The 21,346-nt window shown below is 39.0% G+C and overlaps 2 protein-coding genes across 2 annotated transcripts in view; one reads left to right on the top strand and one right to left on the bottom strand.

Moving 5' to 3' along the window:
• LOC107096243 (cyclin-dependent kinase 17) overlaps window positions 1-8,104 on the top strand; it is a 43,793-nt gene extending 35,689 nt beyond the window's left edge. The window contains exons 5-17 of the mRNA XM_015392817.1: window positions 154-279; window positions 792-848; window positions 921-1,035; window positions 1,537-1,631; window positions 1,902-1,964; window positions 2,129-2,252; window positions 3,244-3,364; window positions 4,325-4,422; window positions 4,511-4,616; window positions 4,812-4,854; window positions 6,167-6,257; window positions 6,369-6,446; window positions 7,937-8,104. Of these exons, the coding sequence (XP_015248303.1) occupies window positions 154-279; window positions 792-848; window positions 921-1,035; window positions 1,537-1,631; window positions 1,902-1,964; window positions 2,129-2,252; window positions 3,244-3,364; window positions 4,325-4,422; window positions 4,511-4,616; window positions 4,812-4,854; window positions 6,167-6,257; window positions 6,369-6,446; window positions 7,937-7,977 (1,158 nt within the window). The 3' untranslated portion in view covers window positions 7,978-8,104. The remainder of the gene's footprint in view (window positions 1-153; window positions 280-791; window positions 849-920; window positions 1,036-1,536; window positions 1,632-1,901; window positions 1,965-2,128; window positions 2,253-3,243; window positions 3,365-4,324; window positions 4,423-4,510; window positions 4,617-4,811; window positions 4,855-6,166; window positions 6,258-6,368; window positions 6,447-7,936) is intronic.
• A 3,142-nt stretch (window positions 8,105-11,246) lies between these two features.
• On the bottom strand, window positions 11,247-19,592 carry LOC107096242 (ETS domain-containing protein Elk-3-like). Its single transcript, XM_015392816.1, has 5 exons — window positions 19,319-19,592; window positions 15,980-16,207; window positions 15,182-15,886; window positions 14,120-14,242; window positions 11,247-12,554 (listed from the first exon to the last, which is right to left on the bottom strand). Exons 2-5 carry the CDS (start codon window positions 16,184-16,186, stop codon window positions 12,462-12,464), a joined length of 1,128 nt encoding a protein of 375 aa, XP_015248302.1. The 5' UTR covers window positions 16,187-16,207; window positions 19,319-19,592; the 3' UTR covers window positions 11,247-12,461.
• Between the last annotated feature and the right edge of the window lie 1,754 nt (window positions 19,593-21,346).

Here is a 21,346-nt window from a genome sequence, read left to right as displayed (position 1 = left end):
CAGTGGATAAGGGGTGTGAATACTTTTCTAAAGCCGACATCGTGCGGCAGGTTGGAGAATCTTCTGCTCAGCCTGCTGCTCCATGTCGTCTCCACAGAATCGGACTACAATGTTTTGGTTCTTCATTAAGTGTTGGAATCTGTTCTGCTTCAGGATCTGAACAAGCGCTTGTCGCTGCCTGCTGACATCCGGATCCCCGACGGCTACCTGGAGAAGCTGCAGCTCAGCAGCCCGCCCTTCGACCAGCCGCTGAGCCGACGCTCCCGCCGGGCCTCACTGGTCAGTCTGAGAACCCCTCCCGTCGTGTTTTTGTCCCTCTCTAGCTTCTGCAGTGCTCGTCGTCTCATTACCAGACTCCCTCTGTGCCGTTGCCATGGCTACTGGCCCGATGAGAGATGGATTCGCTCACCTCCTACTTTTATCCCCACCAGATTGGATCATAAAACTCAGCAGACTCTCCAAACTGAAGATTTTTATAATGAAATAAATGATTCGATTAGTTTTAATCCATTTAGACAACTGCATTTTGCTGCAGCTTTGAACTGCTCAGAAGTTAAAGGACGGTTTTATGGCTATTTTTGGCTAAATTCATTTAAAAATAGCCCAATAAGAACATCTTTATTTATTGATGTCTGAAGTTCAGTCTGCATCATAATCAATCCAGACTGCTGCTGTTTGAAGGTTTCATTGTTCAGTTTCTGGTTTTGGATGAAAGCACTGATAACTGACTAAACCAAACAGGAACTGAAGGTTCTGCCCCAGTCTGACCCGGTTCTTCTTCTCCTCCTCAGTCTGAGATCGGCTTTGGGAAGTTGGAGACGTACATTAAGCTGGACAAACTGGGCGAGGTAAGAAAAGCTGGAGGAACCGTAGGTTAGCAGGTGATTCCTCTGAGGTTCTGATCACAATGTCGCCTTTAGGGAACGTACGCCACCGTGTTCAAGGGGCGCAGCAAGCTGACGGACAACCTGGTGGCGCTGAAGGAGATCAGACTGGAGCACGAAGAGGGAGCGCCGTGTACGGCCATCAGAGAAGGTGACGGAGCATAAACTGTCCTGCAGACCCGGTTTAATGGTCTGAACTACATCAATCCTTCATTATTGGTGTCCTCTCCCTGCTGCTTGTCTCCTTCCTTCCTTCCATCCTTTCTTTCTGTCTTTAACTTTGAAACCTTTTATTTTCGTTCACTTTTTATTCCTTTTGCTTTCCTTTCTTTTATTTCTGTCTCTTTGTCTTTACTTCTCTCTTTCTTTCCTTTTGTTTTTCTTTCTTTTTTGTCCCCTGGTTCCAGTTCCTTTCATTCATTCATTCATTCATTCATTCATTCATTCATTCATTCATTCATTCATTCATTCATTCCTGGGTTCTCTTGGATTCATATTCCTACTTCTTCCTTAGAACTAAATATCTTTTTTTTTTCTTAATGAGCTAATGGACTTGAAATATTTTACATCCAGTTGATGTATAAACTTCCAGTGTTCCCATTAAACCCAATCAGATTTAATCCTTAACTTGTTCTCTTTTGTGTCTCTTTAGTGTCACTTCTAAAAGACTTGAAACACGCCAACATCGTGACGTTGCATGACATCGTCCACACCGACAAAAGCCTCACGCTGGTCTTTGAGTACCTGGTGAGCTTCATGGTGTTTTAGAGGATATTAGAAATATTGCCCCATATGTCTGCTGCAGTGAAAAAAAAAAAAAAAATAACATCCTATTCTTATGTTACTAATTAGTTGGTGATTAGAATATTTATTGTTGTTATGATCAATTTAAATGTTATTGTTTATGTATAGAAGTATCTCATTAATTGAATAAAGGAAAGCTTCTGATGCTAAAACAAATGTGCGGTCAGATTTAGAGTTGGTTTCCCTGCCTCATGGCTTCGTCTCTTTCTTTAGGATAAAGATCTGAAGCAGTACATGGACGACTGTGCAAACATAATGAGCATGCACAACGTGAAGGTAAGGACTGACCTTTTCCTCCACTTCCTTTTATTCTGCGGTACGTTAAGGAGATTGTTCTGTCCTTGTAATTGATTCCTTCATGTGTTTTTACGTCTTCATCACCTTTAGTTTCTCATTCCGACTTTCTGTGGAGTTAACCAAACTCAACTGTGTGTTTCCAGATCTTCCTGTTTCAGATTTTACGAGGGCTGTCCTACTGTCACAAGAGGAAAGTTCTCCACAGAGACCTGAAGCCGCAGAACCTCTTAATCAATGAAAGGGGGGAACTGAAACTGGCTGATTTTGGTAAGAAGAACCCAAAGAGTTTCTGCTTGTTCTCTACTTAAGATGGTAGAAAGTGGTTTAACCTGCAGCTGGTCGGGAACTCAGAAATTTACCGTACCTCAGCTCCTCTGGTTACAGCAACACACTTTTTAATGTGGCAGCCGTCACTGTGTGAAGAAGGTTTCAAAGTTTTTATTTATTTATTTTTTTTTTTTTTTTTATCAGTAATGGTTTTAGAAATAACATCAAACACAAAATTTTGTTTTTTATCCAGAGATGAATATTCTTTTCCTCAGAGAGAGAGGGTAATATTTAGAGCAGATAACAGGAAGGCTAAAAAAAAATGTCCATCCATTTTCCATCATGCTTTATCCCTGCTGGGGGGTCACAAGGGATGCTAGTGCCAGACTACCTGGAGAGAAACCACGCATGCTCAGGGAGAATATTAAAACTCCATGCAGAGAGACCCCGGGCAGAGAATCAAACCCTAAACCTTCTTGCTGTAAGGCAGCAGTGCTACCCACTGTCCCACTAAGCAGCCCTGGCTTAACCATTATTATAATAATGGTTATAATAATAAGCTTTTTATCCTTTCTTTCAAAGCAGGCTGGACCTTTGATGTTTTCAGCCTTTTAGAAATGTCACCTTTCTGCTCCACATGGAATGCTCCGCTACACTTTGGTTTTAGTGATGCTAGCTTTGCTAATTGCTAATAGAACGTATGAAAGTCATTCCGTCTTTGTGTGGCCATAATAAAGATTTTTTTTTTTTTTTTTTGAGCATCTCTCTCACCGTGTGGAAGTTTGCTTATTTTTTTTTTTTTTTTTTTTGAGCATCTCTCTCACCGTGTGGAAGTTTGCTTATTTCTGACCACTAATTATTAAGCAGTTATGGCCAGAAGGCGAAAAAAAATACTGGATGCTGCAGATTGTAGCTGGATCTGGAATCATTATGTCAGAGTTTCACAAATCCTGGTAAATAAACCAGAAATGTGTGCGATGTGGGTCTGCAGGTCTTGCCAGGGCGAAGTCGGTCCCCACCAAGACGTACTCCAACGAGGTGGTGACTCTTTGGTACCGGCCTCCTGACGTCCTCCTGGGGTCCTCGGAGTACTCCACACAGATCGACATGTGGTAAATATTCAGCCCTGGTTCACTGTCGTGGTCATGTGACACCTGTATGGAGTGCATTTGTTTCCAATATTGTTGAAAAGAGCAGGTTAAAAAAAAAAAAAAATATATATATATATATATATATATATATATATATACAAATTCAATAAGTCAAGACTTGTTAAATTTGTGTTTTTTTTTGTTTTTTTTTCTCGAAAACTGGACATGCATGTCTGATCTTACACAATTTCTGCCCTAGTTCCTTAAATTGTTATTTTTTCTAACATTTTATACTCTTTCAGATTGAGTTTTAGAACCTGTATTCTTTTTAAATTGCATATTAAAGATCAGATCCTCTTCACTTCTGGAGGCGGGCTTTTCTTTTGGCGGGAAGGAAAGAAGCCTTTCTATTGGTCTGCATAAAAATTAGCGCCAACATTTTAATTGGTCCAGAGTGAGCGTTTGTTTGGGTTTGGAGGGCAGAGAATATGATCTGTGAAAAGAAATTTGTAAAGAATGCAAAAAGTGAAACTCAATCTGGAAACCAGAAATTTGAAAAGAAAAATTAAAACATCTGTAAACGAGTTAAATTTGAAAAAATAAAATTACCGGTAAGTGAAAATATCAAATATAAAATAATTTTGAAAATCTTTATTAAAAATATTTATTTTTAAAAAGTGTAATTTAGATAATTTGACAAAAGAAATTCTGAAAAACAAAACAAAAAAAAAACTGAATTTTTTGTAAAAAATATTCTTTTGAAGAACTTTATTCTTTTGATAGAATTTTTTTTTTTGTTTTTCAATCCATATATTATAGTCTTTGCTGGCAATAATAATGGAGCAAAATTCACTCCATAACACATGTAGTCTTTAACCACAGAGAAACATGGCTTCCCTCTGGTGTTTCTTCCTTCCTGCTAGTCCTGCTGCTACCAGGTTAAGTTGTTGCCTCAGCTGATGGAGGCTGTTTGTTCTGCAGGGGCGTGGGCTGTATATTCTACGAGATGGCTGCAGGTCGGCCGCTCTTCCCCGGCTCCACCGTGGAGGATGAGCTGCATCTCATTTTCAGGATGCTGGGTGAGGATCTCCCTCTTGACCACCAGCTGTTCTCCGTCTGATTGTGGCGCCTTGCCGTGTCCGATCTGATCTGTCCTTGTATTTTCAGGTACGCCCACAGAGGAGAACTGGCCGGGAATCTCCTCCATAGAAGAGTTTAAATCGTACAACTTCCCCAAATACAAACCGCAGCCGCTGATCAACCATGCGCCCAGGTACAGACACCTTTTCCTCATATCCCTCAGCTTTGAATGTAACGTAGCGTATTTTTCTGAGTGTGCATCTGCGGTGCCACAGGCAGGAAATCCTGCCCAACATTAGAGCTTCCTTCCTCCCATGAGTCCTCCACATCCCCATCAGCCTATCCTGCTGGCACATGGTGAACTCTTTCTTCTTGTGATTTTCTTTAGGCTGGACAGTGAAGGCATCGAGCTGCTGCTGGCTTTCCTCAGAGTAAGTCTTCAAACCCTAATCAGATTCATATAAAGTTTGGCACCTCAGAGCCACACAGAAGAAGCTTAGAAACTGCTCAATAATCCTTCATCACAACATTTAAAATTATATTATAGTCTTTTTTTTTGTTCATTGTAAAAAAATGTTTTGCTTTTCTTAAAATAACTTTAACACTCAGTAATAGTGATAAAGTTCTGCTAGCAACAGTCAAAAGGATCTTTATTGAGATTTGATGGAGAAAGAAGCCCTCAGCACCACAGCTCCTCCTCTGTACCTTACACTAAGCATCGAATATTTACACATAATCCTCGTTCCGCCTCTAGATAAAGAAACATCAGACTTAAGATGGTTGAATTTACACAATGATCATGTCACTGGTTAGAAATAGTCATGCTGATTTGTATGGAGTGAAATTTAAAAATGCAATCCAAATCAAAACAATGTCCTGAAAGTAACTGCTATTTTCTCTGATTTTATTTCAACAGTTTTTTTTTTGTTTTTTTTACAACTTTATTTTTTATTCTCTTTTTTTCCCAAAGGTATTTTTTCTTTCATGTAATTTTTCTCTTTCTTTATTTACATATTGTATATATACATATTCAATTTTTTTTCAAATTGAAGTTTAAAAACTGTTTGCAGATTTTATATTTTTGAATTTCTTTTTCGTTTTTAAATAAAACAGATTTAAAATGAAAAAACATAAATCTAAGAAAACAAAAATGTTCCATGAAACTGAAATTGTAATTACTGCATTACATTTTAAAAATTTTTTAACGTGTGTTTTTTCAAATTTCCACCTACAAAAACATTTGCTTGCAACAGAAATTCACTCCATACTTTTACAGTTGACAATAGCTGCATGTAAAGTTAAAGTCCCTCTGTTTTCAGCACAGTGGGATCTTAGTAAAGCTAAAGAAAGATTTCAGTGATTTAAATTAATTGGAATAATATTAAATTTAATATTAACTTCTGTTCTAACCTTCCTGCTAACTAAATTTAAGGAACAAAATATGATTATCTGTTTAAATAAACCTTAGAGGTTATAAACAATGACCAAATTGGCCTTATGCACAACTTGATGAACCGATTAATCCAGGTGTGTCTTACATCAGTAACCATGACGACAATGGTTATACACACATGTTCATCAAGTAATCTGCCTTGTTCATGGAATCATTTTGGTGCTGAAATCCATCAGTTCCTGGTTCAAACAGCAGGGGGCGCAGTTTTTCTATCTCTCCAGCCCGAAGGCACTTCATGATTGAATCCTGATCATCTGCAGCTGATTCTGTTTATTTGCATTTCTCTGCAGTACGAGTCCAAGGCGAGGATTTCAGCTGACGAGGCTATGAAACATTCCTACTTCAGGCAGCTGGGGATGAGAGTCCACACCCTGCAAGAAAGTGAGCTGCTGTCTGCTCTCCTCAGACCTTCCTCCGTCTTTTTATTCTTTGATTTCCTGCCTCCTGTTGCATTTTGTTGCTGAAGCTCTTTCTCTCTCTGTCGTGATTCAGGTGTGTCAATTTTCACATTAAAAGAGGTGCAGCTTCAGAGAGACCCAGGCTACAGGAGCTCCTCCTACCCAGAGTCAGGTGGGTGGTAATCCCTCTGTTCATACGTTCATTATCAGTCCCTTCTTATGCCTACATTTCCCAAAATGGGACAAGGAAGAGAAATGAAAATCGGCACATATCGGGGATTATGTTCCTTATGAATTATGACCCATTTTATTAAAATGATTTTACCCAAAGAGAAGTTAAATGTGGTCCTAACTGACATGGTTTCTCAGCCAGTTGTTGACGTCGATGGCTGTATGGAGGATGAGCCTTTGACTGATCAAAAGGGTCTTCTTTCATTTTATGAAGAACTGTTCCTTCTAAAGCTTTTTCTTTCTGAGCCGTGATCTCATTGAATGAGGGTATAATGTTTAGTCGGGTCGATCCACACATTATTTAAATCTGGACTGCCTGGGTTAAAGCTGCTGACTTGTTTTTGGTTTGCTGTAGAAAAAAAGGAAATGTCCCTTAATTGCTCTGAATTGACAGCTGATGTACATTACGTTCCTGACATCATTTTTTTTTTGTTTACGTTGACCAGCTAAATATCAGGAGGTATCAAGAAAACCTTTTGTAAATTGAAATAAAAGAAATGCAATCCAGAAAGGAAACTTTGAAAACTGTTTTAGTTAAAAAGGTTAGGTTTTGATTGTTGGGCTGTTTTACTAGGTTTGTTTTTTTCTATTGTATTTTATTATTTTTTTTTAATGATTTTTTTAATAGATCTGGCCACTTCTGGAGGCGGGCTTTCCTCTGGAATGTGGAGCCAAAAAGCTTTTCTATTGGTCTGCTGACTGTTAGCAATGTATAGCAGACCAATAAAAATGTGCTTGGTCAAGAATTAAAAGTATAAAACGAGTTGTACAAAATTAAAATTGAAGGAAGCAGCAAAGTAACTCTGATCCTTTTTCATACACATTTTTTTTTACACAAGTTTCATCTCTGAATTATCTTTTTGTAATTTCCATTTACAAAACCTGTTTTATGCAAGAATAAAGCCAGGCGTACACTGTACGATTTTTTTTAAATCGTTGAACTCAGCTACAGCTCACACTGTACGACGAACCTGCAGGGTTTAAAAGTTGACAGCTCACGATGTTTGTTCTCAAACTGTGCTGCCCGACGCTCTGATGCGATCTATCTGCTCGTACGTCTAAAAACCATGTCAATTTTACAGGAAGAACTCCATTTCAATCGCACCCCCACTATGCTTCTGAACATGTTTGATATTCACCTAAACTTACAATTCCTGATTGGGAGGTGGCCGTGGTGGTCCTGTGCGCTACACGACTCACGATCAGGCAGAAATTCGGCCCAATCGAAAAATTCTCGTACGACTGCAGAATCGGCCCAAAAAGGGCAAAAAATCGTACAGTGTATCAATAGAACAAAATTCACTACATCAAATTATTTTACTTCATGTGTAATGCATTTATACAGGAAAAAATAAATAAATTCTTGTACTTTTGCTGCTGCCCAGATGCATTGTGGGTATTGTATTCTTACACTTCTCTCTGTTCTTCCAGGGAACAGCAACATCAACAGAAGGCAAAGCATGCTTTTCTAATATTTCCTGAAGAGGACGGTCAACCGGCCGGCTTCGTCTGCACCTCCCAGCAACTCCTAGCATGAGCCCACCTCCCCCTGGAGCTCCTCTCCTCACCCGCACACACACGCGTACACACACACACACACACACCAGCAACTCCTAGCATGAGCCCACCTCCCCCTGGAGCTCCTCTCCTCACCCGCACACACACGCGTACACACACACACACACACACACACCCTCTGAATGATTAAAAACGCTTGGAGACTGTTTATTTATTGGGGTGTAAGGTTAACTTATTTTTGCTGCTAAACTACTACTGTCTGCTATATGTGACATTGAGGTGTGTGTGTGTGTGTGTACATGTGTGTGTGTCGGTGCACATGATGTGAACTAAAGACGACCTGCACAGTTTAGCAGTCTGTTAGGTTACTGTTCAGTTGTTTGTTTGCTTTTTTCTCACTATAATTCTTCGGTATTTTTCTTTTTTTTTGAAAATTAACGGATGTTGACGTTGACGCTGTGATGAAGTTGTTGTTTTCATTGTTGTGCTTACAGAGCGAAAAAAAAGCTGCAGTTCCTTCAGACCTTTTATGCATTGTGTAAATCTATACATATATATTTATGTGTATATATGTATATTTGGAGATTTTGTTTTGTTTTTGATTTCCTTCGAGCTTCCGTGACCGAACTATACAAGATTTCTACGTTTTCAAAAGGTTGAAGCACCGTGATGGTGCTGGTCGGGGGTTTTGTTCTCCGATTACATTTCAGATGAGTTTTGCTTTTCTGATGGCGGGGGATTCAAAATGAGAGCTGAACAAAGCTAAAAGGATTAGCTGTTGGGTTTCTGCTCATTTCCATCACTCTGTTAAACCAACAGAACCAAATCCGAGGGGGAAATGAGGAATGGGCTGGTACGATTCTGGCTGATTGTTAACCTGATTTAAAAGATCAAACAGTTTATCCCTGTTATATAAGACAGAAACTACAGTTAAAGCATTAAACGGATTATTGCGTTATGTTATCATTTTGTGGAACATATTTTGATTTTCATGCACAGCCTCTGGCCTAAGCAGTTAGATTAGTATTAAACTTGTTAATTAGGTAACCTTTTTTCATTGGTGGCCTATTTAACATAATTTACTCTCTTTATAAAAGCGAAGTTTTATTGTCCTTTTCGTTTCCACATGATTCCCTGTTTTTTTTTTTTTTTTTGTTACTGGAAACGTTTCCAGACATATTTTATGTTTGTTAGAGAGTCCGTTTGAGACTAACCCAAGTGACCAGGGAAAACTGGTCGGTCATTCCAGCAATTGTCGTTTTACCATTTCAGAGGAAGAAAATGAGCGCGTTTACCAGAGTACCAGCCCATGCCTTATTGGAAGCACTACTGCACAGTATTGTTGAGGAGAAATACCAGAACCCAGAAGATTAAAGTTCAGACAGACCTGCAAACCCTTAAACTGCCAGGCTTTGTTTCAGTATGCATTTTGTAATTCTACATTGCACTCCAGTTTTTAGATTTTTTTTTTTGTTATCAGGGACGTTGGCCACAACATGGCTGAGTTTACCCAAAAGTATTAAAATACGTTCCCATACCTTATAAATACGGCACAAAGGTGGAGGCCCTAAGATTCTCCCCAGATTCTACTGCCAATTTGTTGTTTGCAACTGACCGTGATGCTAAATATAATTCAACCTGTTGAAAACTTTTTTAGTTTTGTTTTTTTAAATACGTTTACTTTGGCAAAAAGGAAATTTCCCTCAATAGTTCTGAAATGACAGCTGATGTTCACTGCATTCCTGAATCATGACATCATTGTTTTCACGTTGACCGTAGCTAAATATCTACAGCTACACAGAACACTTTGCAAGACCTAGCAATGCTAATGCTAATACTTTTCTGCTTGTAAAACTAATCCATCGTTTAATATCTCCTTTGTGAAATTGTAACTTGCAGTGTTATCTGTGTGGTGGAGTTTGTTTACCCGCTAGGCTAACTTTGCAGATTAAGCTAACTTTAGATATGGGCATTAGCTGTGCTCTAAAACTAAACATACACCTTAATAGAAGTAATTTAAGTTGAAAAAGACTGTTTGTTTACTCATGAATATAGTATTGAGGATAATTAGCATTTAAGCTTTAGATTAGCATAGTTATTTAGCGTAACGTATAGCCAAAAAAGGTTATATGTTGTAAAGAAAATAGTACATTAAAAGCTGGCAGAATTTAAACATGAAGCAATTTTAGTGCAAAACTAAACATCTTCAGTGAAAATGTGAAATTTTTAAAGTGTATAAAAAAAGGTGGCTTGAAAAACTAGGAGTGCATTAAACATCAAACTTTGTTAAAAGTTGTCTAGGAATCAGAGGGAAGTTTTCTTGTTGCCATTTAGCTCAACGGCAGAAATGAAAACTGTATTTTGTGACTAGAAAGATTTACGCAACACTAGTGTTTTATGTTTCAGATTAGGTAGCACATGCTAGAGGAGTGCTAGAAGCACTGGGAAAGCTTGATAAACTTGCATCTGAAATGATTAATGTAATAATATTAACACCAAACACAGATCGCAGGTAATGGTGCAATGATCCTGTAAAAATGACAAATCTTTTTGATCTGTTATTTTTAAAATGCGCTCTTAATTTGAGACCTTCAATTGTTCTTATGCAGTCGAGTACATGTGTGACATACTGTAAACAGGAAGTCATTATATTAATGGTATATGTCCTGTATTATGTTGGCCTGTTGTTTTTCAAGTCAAAAATTGGAAACCTGTATATTTCAATTTTTACCTATTTCAGTTTGTTTTTCTGTATATTCCACTTTATCGAAATTGAGGATCATTTCAGTGTATACTGCCAACTGTGTTTATGCTAATAAGACTTTTTGTACATGAACAGCAGTAACGGAAGGAGATTTCTAAAGCAACTTAATATTTATCGTTGTAAAACTGTACTTTTTCAGATGGATGAATGACTTATTTGTATGCGTTTGTCTGAGCGTGTGGGTTTGTGTACGCCTGATGCATGGAAGGCCTGCTGTGTTGTCAACTCAAACTCTGAAACACTGAGCTGCCGGTGAACAGTTGGTGTGTGACTCTTTTTACTGGAACTATTTATTTCTCATAACCGTCAGAAGTAAAATTTAAGATTTGTTTCATAAGCTACCTGTGTAGTCGTCATTTTCTGTATAATAATGGAGATATTGGGCAAAGTGAAAACAATTTTTCATAAAAAAAAACAAAATACAAAGAGTTTTTTTGTCATTTATTTAAAAACAAAACCATTTAAAAAAGAAAACTTACGATCTGCTGTTTTTTTTTTCCTATAAAAATAACCAAGAGCAATTTTACTGCTACATAACAAGCTATTTGAGCAATTTTGACAAAAAAATGTATTATGCTTAAAACACATTTCCAGAAATTTTACAAAATATAAGGTACAGCTCAAAAGTACAGTACAGTGCAAATGTAAAAATAAAAAAAAAGTATAGAAATTGTGCAGAAAGAACTGCACTGCATTTTAACTCTTACTAGCATGTTATGCTAGGAGTCGATTACGTTCGCATCTCATGCGGCCTAGTCTGTTAATTTTCTCCAGTTTTATCAGATTTAATCCTGTGGCCTTCAGTATTCAGAAAAGAGAAACTTTGTACATGGAAAAAAAAAATTGCGGTTAAAAGCGAGGGGGGAAAAAATACAGTTAATACTTGATAATTAGGCTACTGCATGATACCTTTTTCTTTTTTTTTATTACATTTTTATAAAACTGTTTAGGGGTTTTTTATCTTTAAAAAGAATTACCTATATAAAAAAAATTGTCTAACTGGACAAAAGAGCATAAGAAGGTAACTAGCTTTGTATCTAGATTAATAAAGGCGGGAAAACGTTAGCTTACTGAAAAGCTACACAGACTAGCACTTCAATCCATATTGTCCTTTTTTTGTGCTAGTAATCTTTTAAAGTAATAAAAACAAGGCAAGTTTGTCAATTTTTCATCATTTAAACATTTTCTAGAAATGTATAAGAAGGTATAATCCCAAATATGTTTATGTAGATGTGGGCAAAGCCAATCCCACTGTATCCAGTATTGGTGCGTCAAGAACAGTTTCCAAGGTTTTTCTACTATTGTAATAGTTTTAGTTCTCAAATCTTCCAGAATTTCTTAACGCTAAGGTCTGAGTCAGAGGAACTGATGCTAGGATTAGTCATGACAGCTAGAGTTGATGATGCAAAAGAAAATGCGTTTTTTGAAGGAGATTTACAAAACTTTGCTTTAACTAGTTATAAAATGAGAGCCGTGGGAGTGTCAAATCCCACATCTGCGACGGTGACCCGCACAAAAAATCCTCAGAAGTGGAGCCCCATTTTCTTCTGGAATTATGGTTAAGTCTCAGATGTATTTTCAGCCAGGTTAGGGTTGGGCTCCATCCAATCATTAGTGATGATCCAGCCCCCTTTAGATGTTCAGGGAACAGTGCTTACAGAGCTCCTGCTGGCATCAGGACTTATGGGAGCTGGAGAGCAGCAGAGGAGAGGGAGCATCCACATTGGAAGGAGGGAGGGGAAGTGAACCATTCAGCAGTGTAGGAAACTTCAGGGAGAAATGAATAGCAAACAAAGATTTCAGCAATTTATTACAATCAGATTTCTATGTATGAGTTCTGCATTTCATTTAACATTTAACATACACTTCTTTTAACTTTTTTTCAACAACAACAGTTAGTTTTCTACAAGTAGAATAACTGATTTGTCTAAAATCTCAACGAAAACCATTTTTGAGATGTTCCATTTGTCCTTCCTGTCCTCAGATCTTAAAAAAAAAGAATAAAAATAAGCTATATATATTTTTTTTCATAACCTGTTAAATGGCAGAGCTCAATCTTAGGACGCAGTACTTTCTCTCAAGTCTTAAAATGATTGTTTTCTACTTTCGGCTGCTTTAGATCACCAATGAAAGGTAAAATAATAGTAAATATAGGTAATAATATGTTGAGACTCCAAAAGAGATTTAATTCTTAAAAAATGGGCCCCGAGCAGATCTGGTACCTACAGCGGCACCTTCTAAGAGGTGGACGAAATTTTGATTTCAAAAGTACTTTTTCAGTGGCGCATCAGATGTTTGTAAAGTGTGCCTCTCAGGAGTGACGGCTTTGAGAGCCAATCACACAAGAAAAGACGTTGAGCCAATCAGGAGCTTGTGATCTGTTTAAACTCAGGGAAGCGGTGTCACTACCCGATCCGACCCGGATGCGCGAACAGATATGCATTCGGGTGTTCATAAATAATGCAATACTTATTTGCTAATACACATCTTTAAAAAATGTTTTACGAATTTTGTTAGACAATTTTAATGCTTTTTACATTTTCTTCGTTAAATTGCTTCTCTGACGTCATCATTGGACATCCTCAGAGCAGTCCGGCAAAGTATGATTAAACCATGTTTATCTGCATTTTAGATAAACATGGTAAACGAAAACATAAAACTCAAAAAGACTAGATTTATGTTCAAATCCAAAGCTGAAAAAGTTAGCCACCGGAAGTGGCGTAGGATCCCATTTCCGGTGCCGATCGGGCAGAGACAAGTGATAAAAGAAAGGATTTTAAGGCATTTGTTTTCTCAGGATATACATTTACCTTCGACAGATTATATTTTAGTACATTTACTATTTTTGGGGAAAGAAAACATCATTTAGATCTTTTTAACAAAATAAAATCGATGCTTATCTGGATTCAAATGCGCAAATGAGCTGATGGCGCGTCCGCAGAATGGATCGTGCTTCAGGGACGGATCAAGTAGTGACAAGCGGGCTTGAGCTGTGGTTTTCCGCTTGGTCCTAGTGCTCAACGAATCTCTCTGTACTGTAGCATAAAATTGTCTTTCGACAGTAAAACGTGCAGGGGACCAAAATGGACGTTTGAAAAATTAGAGGCCTGTGTTTCTCAAGGAAAATAAGCAGCTATACCCTCTGAAGGTTTGGTTGTTATGACAACAGAATGTAGCTAAATGTCTGTTGCCAAGGTTTCAAGTACACTTGATTTGCTATAATGTAATACAAAAGGGCTGAGTCACGTGATCAGGGTATTTCTAAATCAGCTGAACGGGAAAGGGAGCAACTATTGAAGTGGATTGTTTACAACAGAATTAAGGAAGATTACCTGGAAGAGCTGAGCATGGCTCTGCAGTTGGGCTGGGCTCAGAGGACCCACCGGGCTTAGACCGGACCAGAAATGGATATTGGACAACAAAGGACTGGGTGTTAGCAACAGACCGGATGCAGTCTGGAAATAAGGAAATACAAGACAAAGTAAGATAATCCATTGAATAAACGATTGGTCAATTCAATAATTAAGATCAACCTTGTTTAATATGTAGGCTATAGTGTCAACAATTACTCCTCTGAAACCTGCTTCCCTTTCATCCAACTAGATTTTAGATTTCTAGAAGACTAAAATTGATCATAAGAAGAGAGATCCAGACTGGTTTAAGCCCAAGTCTTCCTGGTTGGTGTAGAAATGTTCTTGCACTTCCTAAATGGCTCTAAGTTCCCCAACATACTATGCAGGGTGATGTTGACCCATTTCGTCAGTTATTACTCACTGATTAGTCAGAACATTTCTCCTAATGTCATTTGTCATCATTTTTCTTGATCTATATTTACATTTTTTTTTTTCTCTTATGGTTTTGTTGCGTTATCACATCAACCTCAGAACAATGGGCCAACTGCTTGAACACAGCATGAAAAACTGAAACCAACTCTGAGCTGGTTTCCAGAGCATTAAAAGGTCCTTCGTTTGGGTTTGGTTTCAAAATAAATGAGGAGCATTTTCTAAAAAAGTAGAAGGACATAGGAGTAGAGATTCAAATAGACTTATTGAGTAATCAGTTCAACCTCCACTTCCTCTAGTTTCCTAGAGCAGTGTATGATTATTCATTCTGGATAAGAACGTCAGCTGAGTTCCTGAATGTAGTCAGACTGTCCTGTTTTGGTCAGCGAGCCGCTGCCAGAGAATCGGGAGCGTCAGGAACATATGGGTTCACTTAGAAACCTCCCTCCCCCCCTCCTTTCTTTCCGCTCACCTCTCTCCATCCCCTCCCTGTCTGACTTTCTGGATCAAAAATGTCTCCTTCCCCTCCTCTGCCTGTTACCTATTACTGGCTTGGTCTGGTAGTTTGCGGAGGTGCGGCGGTGTTTATTCGTGTAAAATGTTGATTCATACCTGTGCGGTCAGAAAGGCGGGCGTAAGAGACCCAGAGGGCAGCGCCGGGCTGTTCAGGGCAATGGAGACGAGGTCACTTCCTGTCAGGAGAAGAGGGGGGGCAGAGATTTCCAAGCCTTTGGGTTTTCTGCCTTTTAAAGGGTTACTGTTGGCCAACCCCCTCCTCTCTGGTGTTGGCGTGCTCCGTAATTTCTCTCTTTCCCTCTGACCAGACGATAGGTTTAAAGGTTGAGCGTTACATTCACCATCATCAGTATCTGTGCTGAGGCTCTGCCCTCTCACCCGTATGTGGGTGGGGCTCTGGGACGGAGATGAAGAGCCAGCCATTCGAGGAGACAACATGGAGGGCTTGGGGCTGTCCGTTGTGGATGGCGGCGGTGTTGGCGGAAGGGACGAGATGCCGCTGTTGGTCACGAACCGGATGACGGACGAGCTTTCTTCGCATCTAGGCTCCTTCTTGATTGGCCGGTGATGCTCTAAAGCGTGTTGAGGGGAGCTGGTGCTAAAAGAAGTGTAGAAGTTGGAGTAGAGATACTGCTTTCCTTCGCCCCGGTCCTCCTCTTCGACTTCAGGCTCTGACGCGGCCCCACCGACCTCCTCGCCACCGCGGCCTGACTCCACCACTGCAGGATCCATCTTCAGAATCTCAGGGAAAGAAACAAACTTGTAGACAAACTTTTGGCCAATCACCTTCTTGATGATGTTCTGCAAAGTGGAAAAAAAGGAGACTTGAGGTCACTAACGTCCTCTTTGACGTTCTGATTTGTGCTTCGTCAACAACATCAACAATGTGCGTACTTTATCGTAGTAGTAGCGCAGAGCTCTACTCAGCTTGTCGTAGTTCATGTTGGTCTTGTTCTTGCGCAGCCCCCAAAGTTTGGCCACCTCTTCGGACTTTAGCAGTTTGAACTCTCCGTCGTTGGACGTCCAGCAGATGAGATGCTTGTGGCTCTGGTCGAGCAGCAGCTGGAGTAGGAACTGCCAGAGGGTGATGGAACTCTCCATGATGGCACAAGCACCGATAATCTGCATTGTAGAATGAGGAAAGACCTGCCATTAGGTACTCCGAGCAATTAAAATGGCTGCCTACACTGCAACACAGCCAACAGTAGGCTAACCAGAACAAGAAGGAAAAGTTACAGAGGCTTTAGAGCAGGCATCCCGAAAGTCGGTCCTCGAGGGCCGCTGTCCTGCAGCTTTTAGAGGTTTCCCTGCTTTAGCACAGCTGATTATGATGATTGCAGTGGAGCAAAAGCCAGTTAATCAGCTTTCAATTAAAAGCAAGGAGACCTCTAAAACCTGCAGAACAGCAACCATCGAGGACCGACTTTGGGGATGTTTGCTTTAGTCTCTCTAATCAACTGGATTACCAAATCTTGGATTATTTTGTATTTGTTTATTCCAGAAGGGATGCAGGAACAATGGCAACACCCAGAGCCTGAAATCTGGTAACAGTAATGACAGTAGGTGCAGACGAAATGAGTCAAATTTACTGTAAGAGTGAAGCCGTTCATACATGTCCTCTGTGTTCGATTGCAGAACAGCTCATGTTTGCCACATGTCCCTATATGCAGATATGGCCCCATGTGGTTTTCTACTTCCTTGCACAGGTTGTAAACAGTTGGGTTGATCATTTTCTCCGAATTGACCGTGGCTTGACTGTAACTGTTAACAAAGCTATGAGTGATCCATAACCTCTTTTAGTTACAACCACAAACATTTCATTTACAGCTGTTCCATGATTGGACAAAGCAGTCCCGCATCATGATGCTGCCACCACCATGGGGGGCTGGATAGGAATGCTGCCTCTTTTCATTTTTAGAGGATAAAATCCCAATAATATACAAGTTTGTGATTAAAAGGTGACAAAACTTTAAGTTTAAAAGTTGTTAGAACTTTTACGAAGCACTAATAAAACAATAAAGGAGAAACCAGTTGTAATATCCTTTGTTTCTCAGTGTTTGATCGTTTTTTCCGCCTTCATTAGTTTCATACTCAGCGTTAGAGACAGTGAGAAAAGGCCACACGTCACATGGCTTTCTAAAGTTTCCATGGTGATAAAACAGGATGTGGTTAGTGACCCTTCTGCCAAGACAAGCGTGGTCCAAACCGACGTGTTTACCTGGAAACCGCCGCCTGTCTGTGCGCTTTCTGAAAACTCTTCCTCCACCTGCATGGCTTCATAATAACAACCAGCAGGAAAAAAAAAACAAAAAAAAAAGAGGGGAAAGTGCAAACAATGTCCCATCATCACAAACACAACTGACCGAGTTCTGGCTTCCTATTTCCTGCATGAATATTGGCTGTTGTGTGTTGGGTGTGTGTGAGGTGATGCAGGAACCGTGGAGATGTCCGACTGTCTAAAGGAGGACTTCCTGTCATTCAGCTTCAGAGGGCGTCATTCCCCGGTGAGAGGCTGTCCAGGACTTCCTGTCAGCGGGAAGCACCGGTAACATGTGTAGCAATTGTAATTTTTTTTTTTATAGATCAGTTCTTGTTAGCTCCCAACAGATGCAAACCAAACACACAAAAGGATTTCTGTTGTTATTGGGACATTACTCTAACTTATATGTACAAGTCAGTCATTTTTTACCTGAACAAGATCATGTTCATCATATTATAAACTCTGTTCAAACATTAGCCTCGAGTCCAGAGAGATAATCATTCCATAAGGACCTTAGTATGGAGTCAAATTTGTTCCATTATTTTTGCAAGCAAAAAGTTCATTTTTGTGAATTTAACCAGAAATCAAACTATGAAAAACATTTAAATCAAGAAAAGATAAAAATATGAGAAAATTTACTGTTTTCTCAGATTTTGTTTTTCTTTTGTTGTATTAATTTTTATAAATATTTTGTTTTTCTTTCTTTTTTTTACTGATTAAATATTTTTTTTACATTCTTTTTTTATTTTGGTAAAGAATATATATATATATATATATATATATATATATATATATAATGATTGGTAAAACGCATGTTGAAAAGAAAGGCTTTGGATTCTGGACTTTGCAATTTTACCACATGGCTATGATTTAATCTTATCTTTCTTATCTTATCGTTCTATTGCAGCTTTTGATGGATTTTAGGACCCAGTTTCATGATGGAAGGTTAACCTCCACCCTTTCTTCTGTTTTTTTTCATCCTCTTTCAGACTTTTTATCAAAATAACCCTTTAAATAGCTTCATCAATCTATAAAATAATATCCAAACAGCATGATGCTACCGTCACCGTGTTTCATGATGGAGATGATTTCTCACCTTTTCTACAAAGCTTACCTCTTTTCACTCATTGGGAGACTTCCAGAGCCTACTGCTCGCACTGCATTTGATTTGGGAGTATCAGAGTAAATGGGGCTGGTAGAAGTGTCTGCCACACTTTTCAGATTTAACTGTATTTTTGATACAATTCAGACACTGGTTTCCGTTTCTGTAAGTTTAAAGACTGGATTTCAGAATAAAAGCTGGTTGTTTCCATTCTCTAATAGTAACAGCTGGCAACCGTTCATGCAGCTTCTCCTTCTCCATGGAAACATCACTGCTTCTCTTCAGCCCAGCAGAAACAACCCAAACCATGACTCTCCTTCCATTTCCTGTGGTCTATTTTTTTTTTTTTTGAAATATGTCTATATGTGAAGAGGGAGAGAGAGTGGGGGTTCTTGCTGGAACTCAAACGTCTCTTTGTTTTGCGACAGTCAGTGACTCATTTTCAAGATGTTGTCTGCTGCCAGCTTCTATCCGGAAGCGCACAGCAATTAGTCTGCGGGGTCCAGACAAACCAGAAAGTCTACAAGCAGGTTTTAAAGGAGCCACGGCGGATTTTTTTTTACTTCCCTTCCTTCAAAAACTGTCACACTGACCTCATTCTAGATTCCCCTTTAAATTTCTTAGTGTCAAAAACAAAAAAGCGCTGTTTTTTGGGGACCTTTTACGCACAGATTTGTATTCCTTTTACGCACATGTTTCACATTTTACGCAAGGCTTATTTGCACTTTTTGGGTTTTCAGCACTGTGGGTTTCCTCTTTCTGAGTTAACATTCAGAGCGCATCACAAGTTTGGTTTAATTTTAACTTTTTTCTGTCGCGCCTTTAAGGTAACTTTTAGAAAGTTGGAGACGGAAGGAAAGTTGACACCTACCCAGCTGTGAACGGCTGCTGCTCCTCTCTCTGCGCGTTTCGATGGACTTTGGTTCCTAAAAGAGAGCGCGTGTGTTCTGTTGGGGCTCCATGCTGCTGCTGCCCCGCTGTCTGAAAGCGGATCCGCAGCTTTTCTCTCTCCTGCCTCAGAGCAGGAAGTCGGGACGCGCAGACGGAGAACGAGCGCACTTCCTCTGGAGCAGTATTCCCGTCTGTGTAAACATACACATACACTCACACACCCCACGCGCACATGCACTCTATTTCCTATGTCCACGCCCCTAAAACCACTCTCCCTCTACACACACACACACGTACACGCGCACGGCCTACATGCACGCGTAAATCAAACAACTACTCGCCCCCCCACCTTTAAAAAAAGAAAAAAAAAATGCACACACACTCAGAGCCACTGACAACTGACGTCATCCTCTTCCTGCTCACCAGGAGGGGTTCCTGTTTCTAAACACACACACACACACACACACACACACAGCAGGTCAGCCGACCTACCGGAAATGTGAAAAACAACCCCCCTCCATTTGATTCCGTTTTAACAAAAACGCATCATCCTTCCAAACATCTGGTCATTAAACACCTTTAGTAAAGTGTTTATAAAACCTGCAAGTGTTTCACCTTCTGTTAACTTGATTATATTTTATTTGGGTTGTTTTCCAAAGTTTCCCCACAGCATGATGCTGCCACCACCAGGGCGCTGCACACTCCTGCATGTCACTCTTTCAACCCTAACAGTAAACTGTGAAAAAAAAGAAAAAGCCTTAATCCAAATAACATTCTTTGCTGTTTTCTTAAATATTCTTTTATTTTTTAAATACATTTTTTTGCCATTTCTTTTTTTTAATTCTTTTAAAAATTAAATTATCATCACTATATCATCAGTTATAGAGTCAACTGTGCTCCATTATTGTTGCAAAGAACACATTTGCATATTAAAATAAAAAAGCAATCCAGACAATAAACTGTAAAAAAAGTCTTAATCAAAATAAAATTTGAGTAGAACTTTTCTATTTTCTTACATTTTCTTTTTTTATTTTTTATAACATATTTTAAAAACTTTATTTTTTCCTTTTTTTTTTGCATTTCTTTTTACAAATCACATTTTCATCACTTCAAGCCCAACATAAACACTGACTCTTGATCAATAAAAACGCTGGTAAATTCCAGAGGGAAAGCCCACCCTTATACTATTTCAAAGAATGCAGTTTATAAAATGTAATATGAAAATGAAGTGTTAGAAAAAATCTAAAAAAAAATGAAAAAGTAACATTTGAATAAAATATGAAAAAAAAATCATAATAATTTGAAGAAAAGAAAAAAACTCGGGAAACAGCAAAAGTACTCCAAGAACCTTATTTAAATTAAGGATTTTTTAAAATTAGTATTTTATTTCTTAATTGCATCCATCCATTATCTGACACGCTTGTCCCAATTGGGGTCGCAAGGGTTGCTGGTGCCTATCTCCAGCTGTCAATGGGCAACAGGTCACCACTCCATCACAGGGCAAACACAGACACACACACTCACACCTAAGGAGAATTTAGAGAAGCCAATTAACCTAACAGTCATGTTTTTGGACTGTGGGAGGAAGCCGGAGTACCAGGAGAGAACCTCAGGGAGAACATGCAAACTCCATGCAGAAAGACCCCGGGAATCGAACCCAGAACCTTCTTGCTCCAATTATATATAATTATCTTTTTCAAGCACAGAAACATTGATTCAATAAGCAGATCCTGTTATTATCCTGCTCATAATAAGTGCAAAATTTTGCTTATTTTTAGATCTGTTTTTGCAGTGGAGTCAAACCTTTCTTTGTTCTGTGTGACGATTAAAGGCTGGTGTTTATTTTTAGAACCTGACACCGTGTTGAATGTTCTCCCTGACCGAGCTGCTGCGTCCCCGGGTCTAACCGGGATGTCAACTAACTAACTAACTAACTAACTAACTAACTAACTAACTAACTAACTAACTAACTAACTAACTAACTAACTAACTAACTAACTAACTCCAT

This window comes from Cyprinodon variegatus, unplaced genomic scaffold (genome assembly GCF_000732505.1).
Source record: "Cyprinodon variegatus isolate N-32 unplaced genomic scaffold, C_variegatus-1.0 Scaffold607, whole genome shotgun sequence".
Lineage (NCBI taxonomy): Eukaryota > Metazoa > Chordata > Actinopteri > Cyprinodontiformes > Cyprinodontidae > Cyprinodon > Cyprinodon variegatus.
This window is presented reverse-complemented; position numbering and strand designations above follow the sequence as displayed.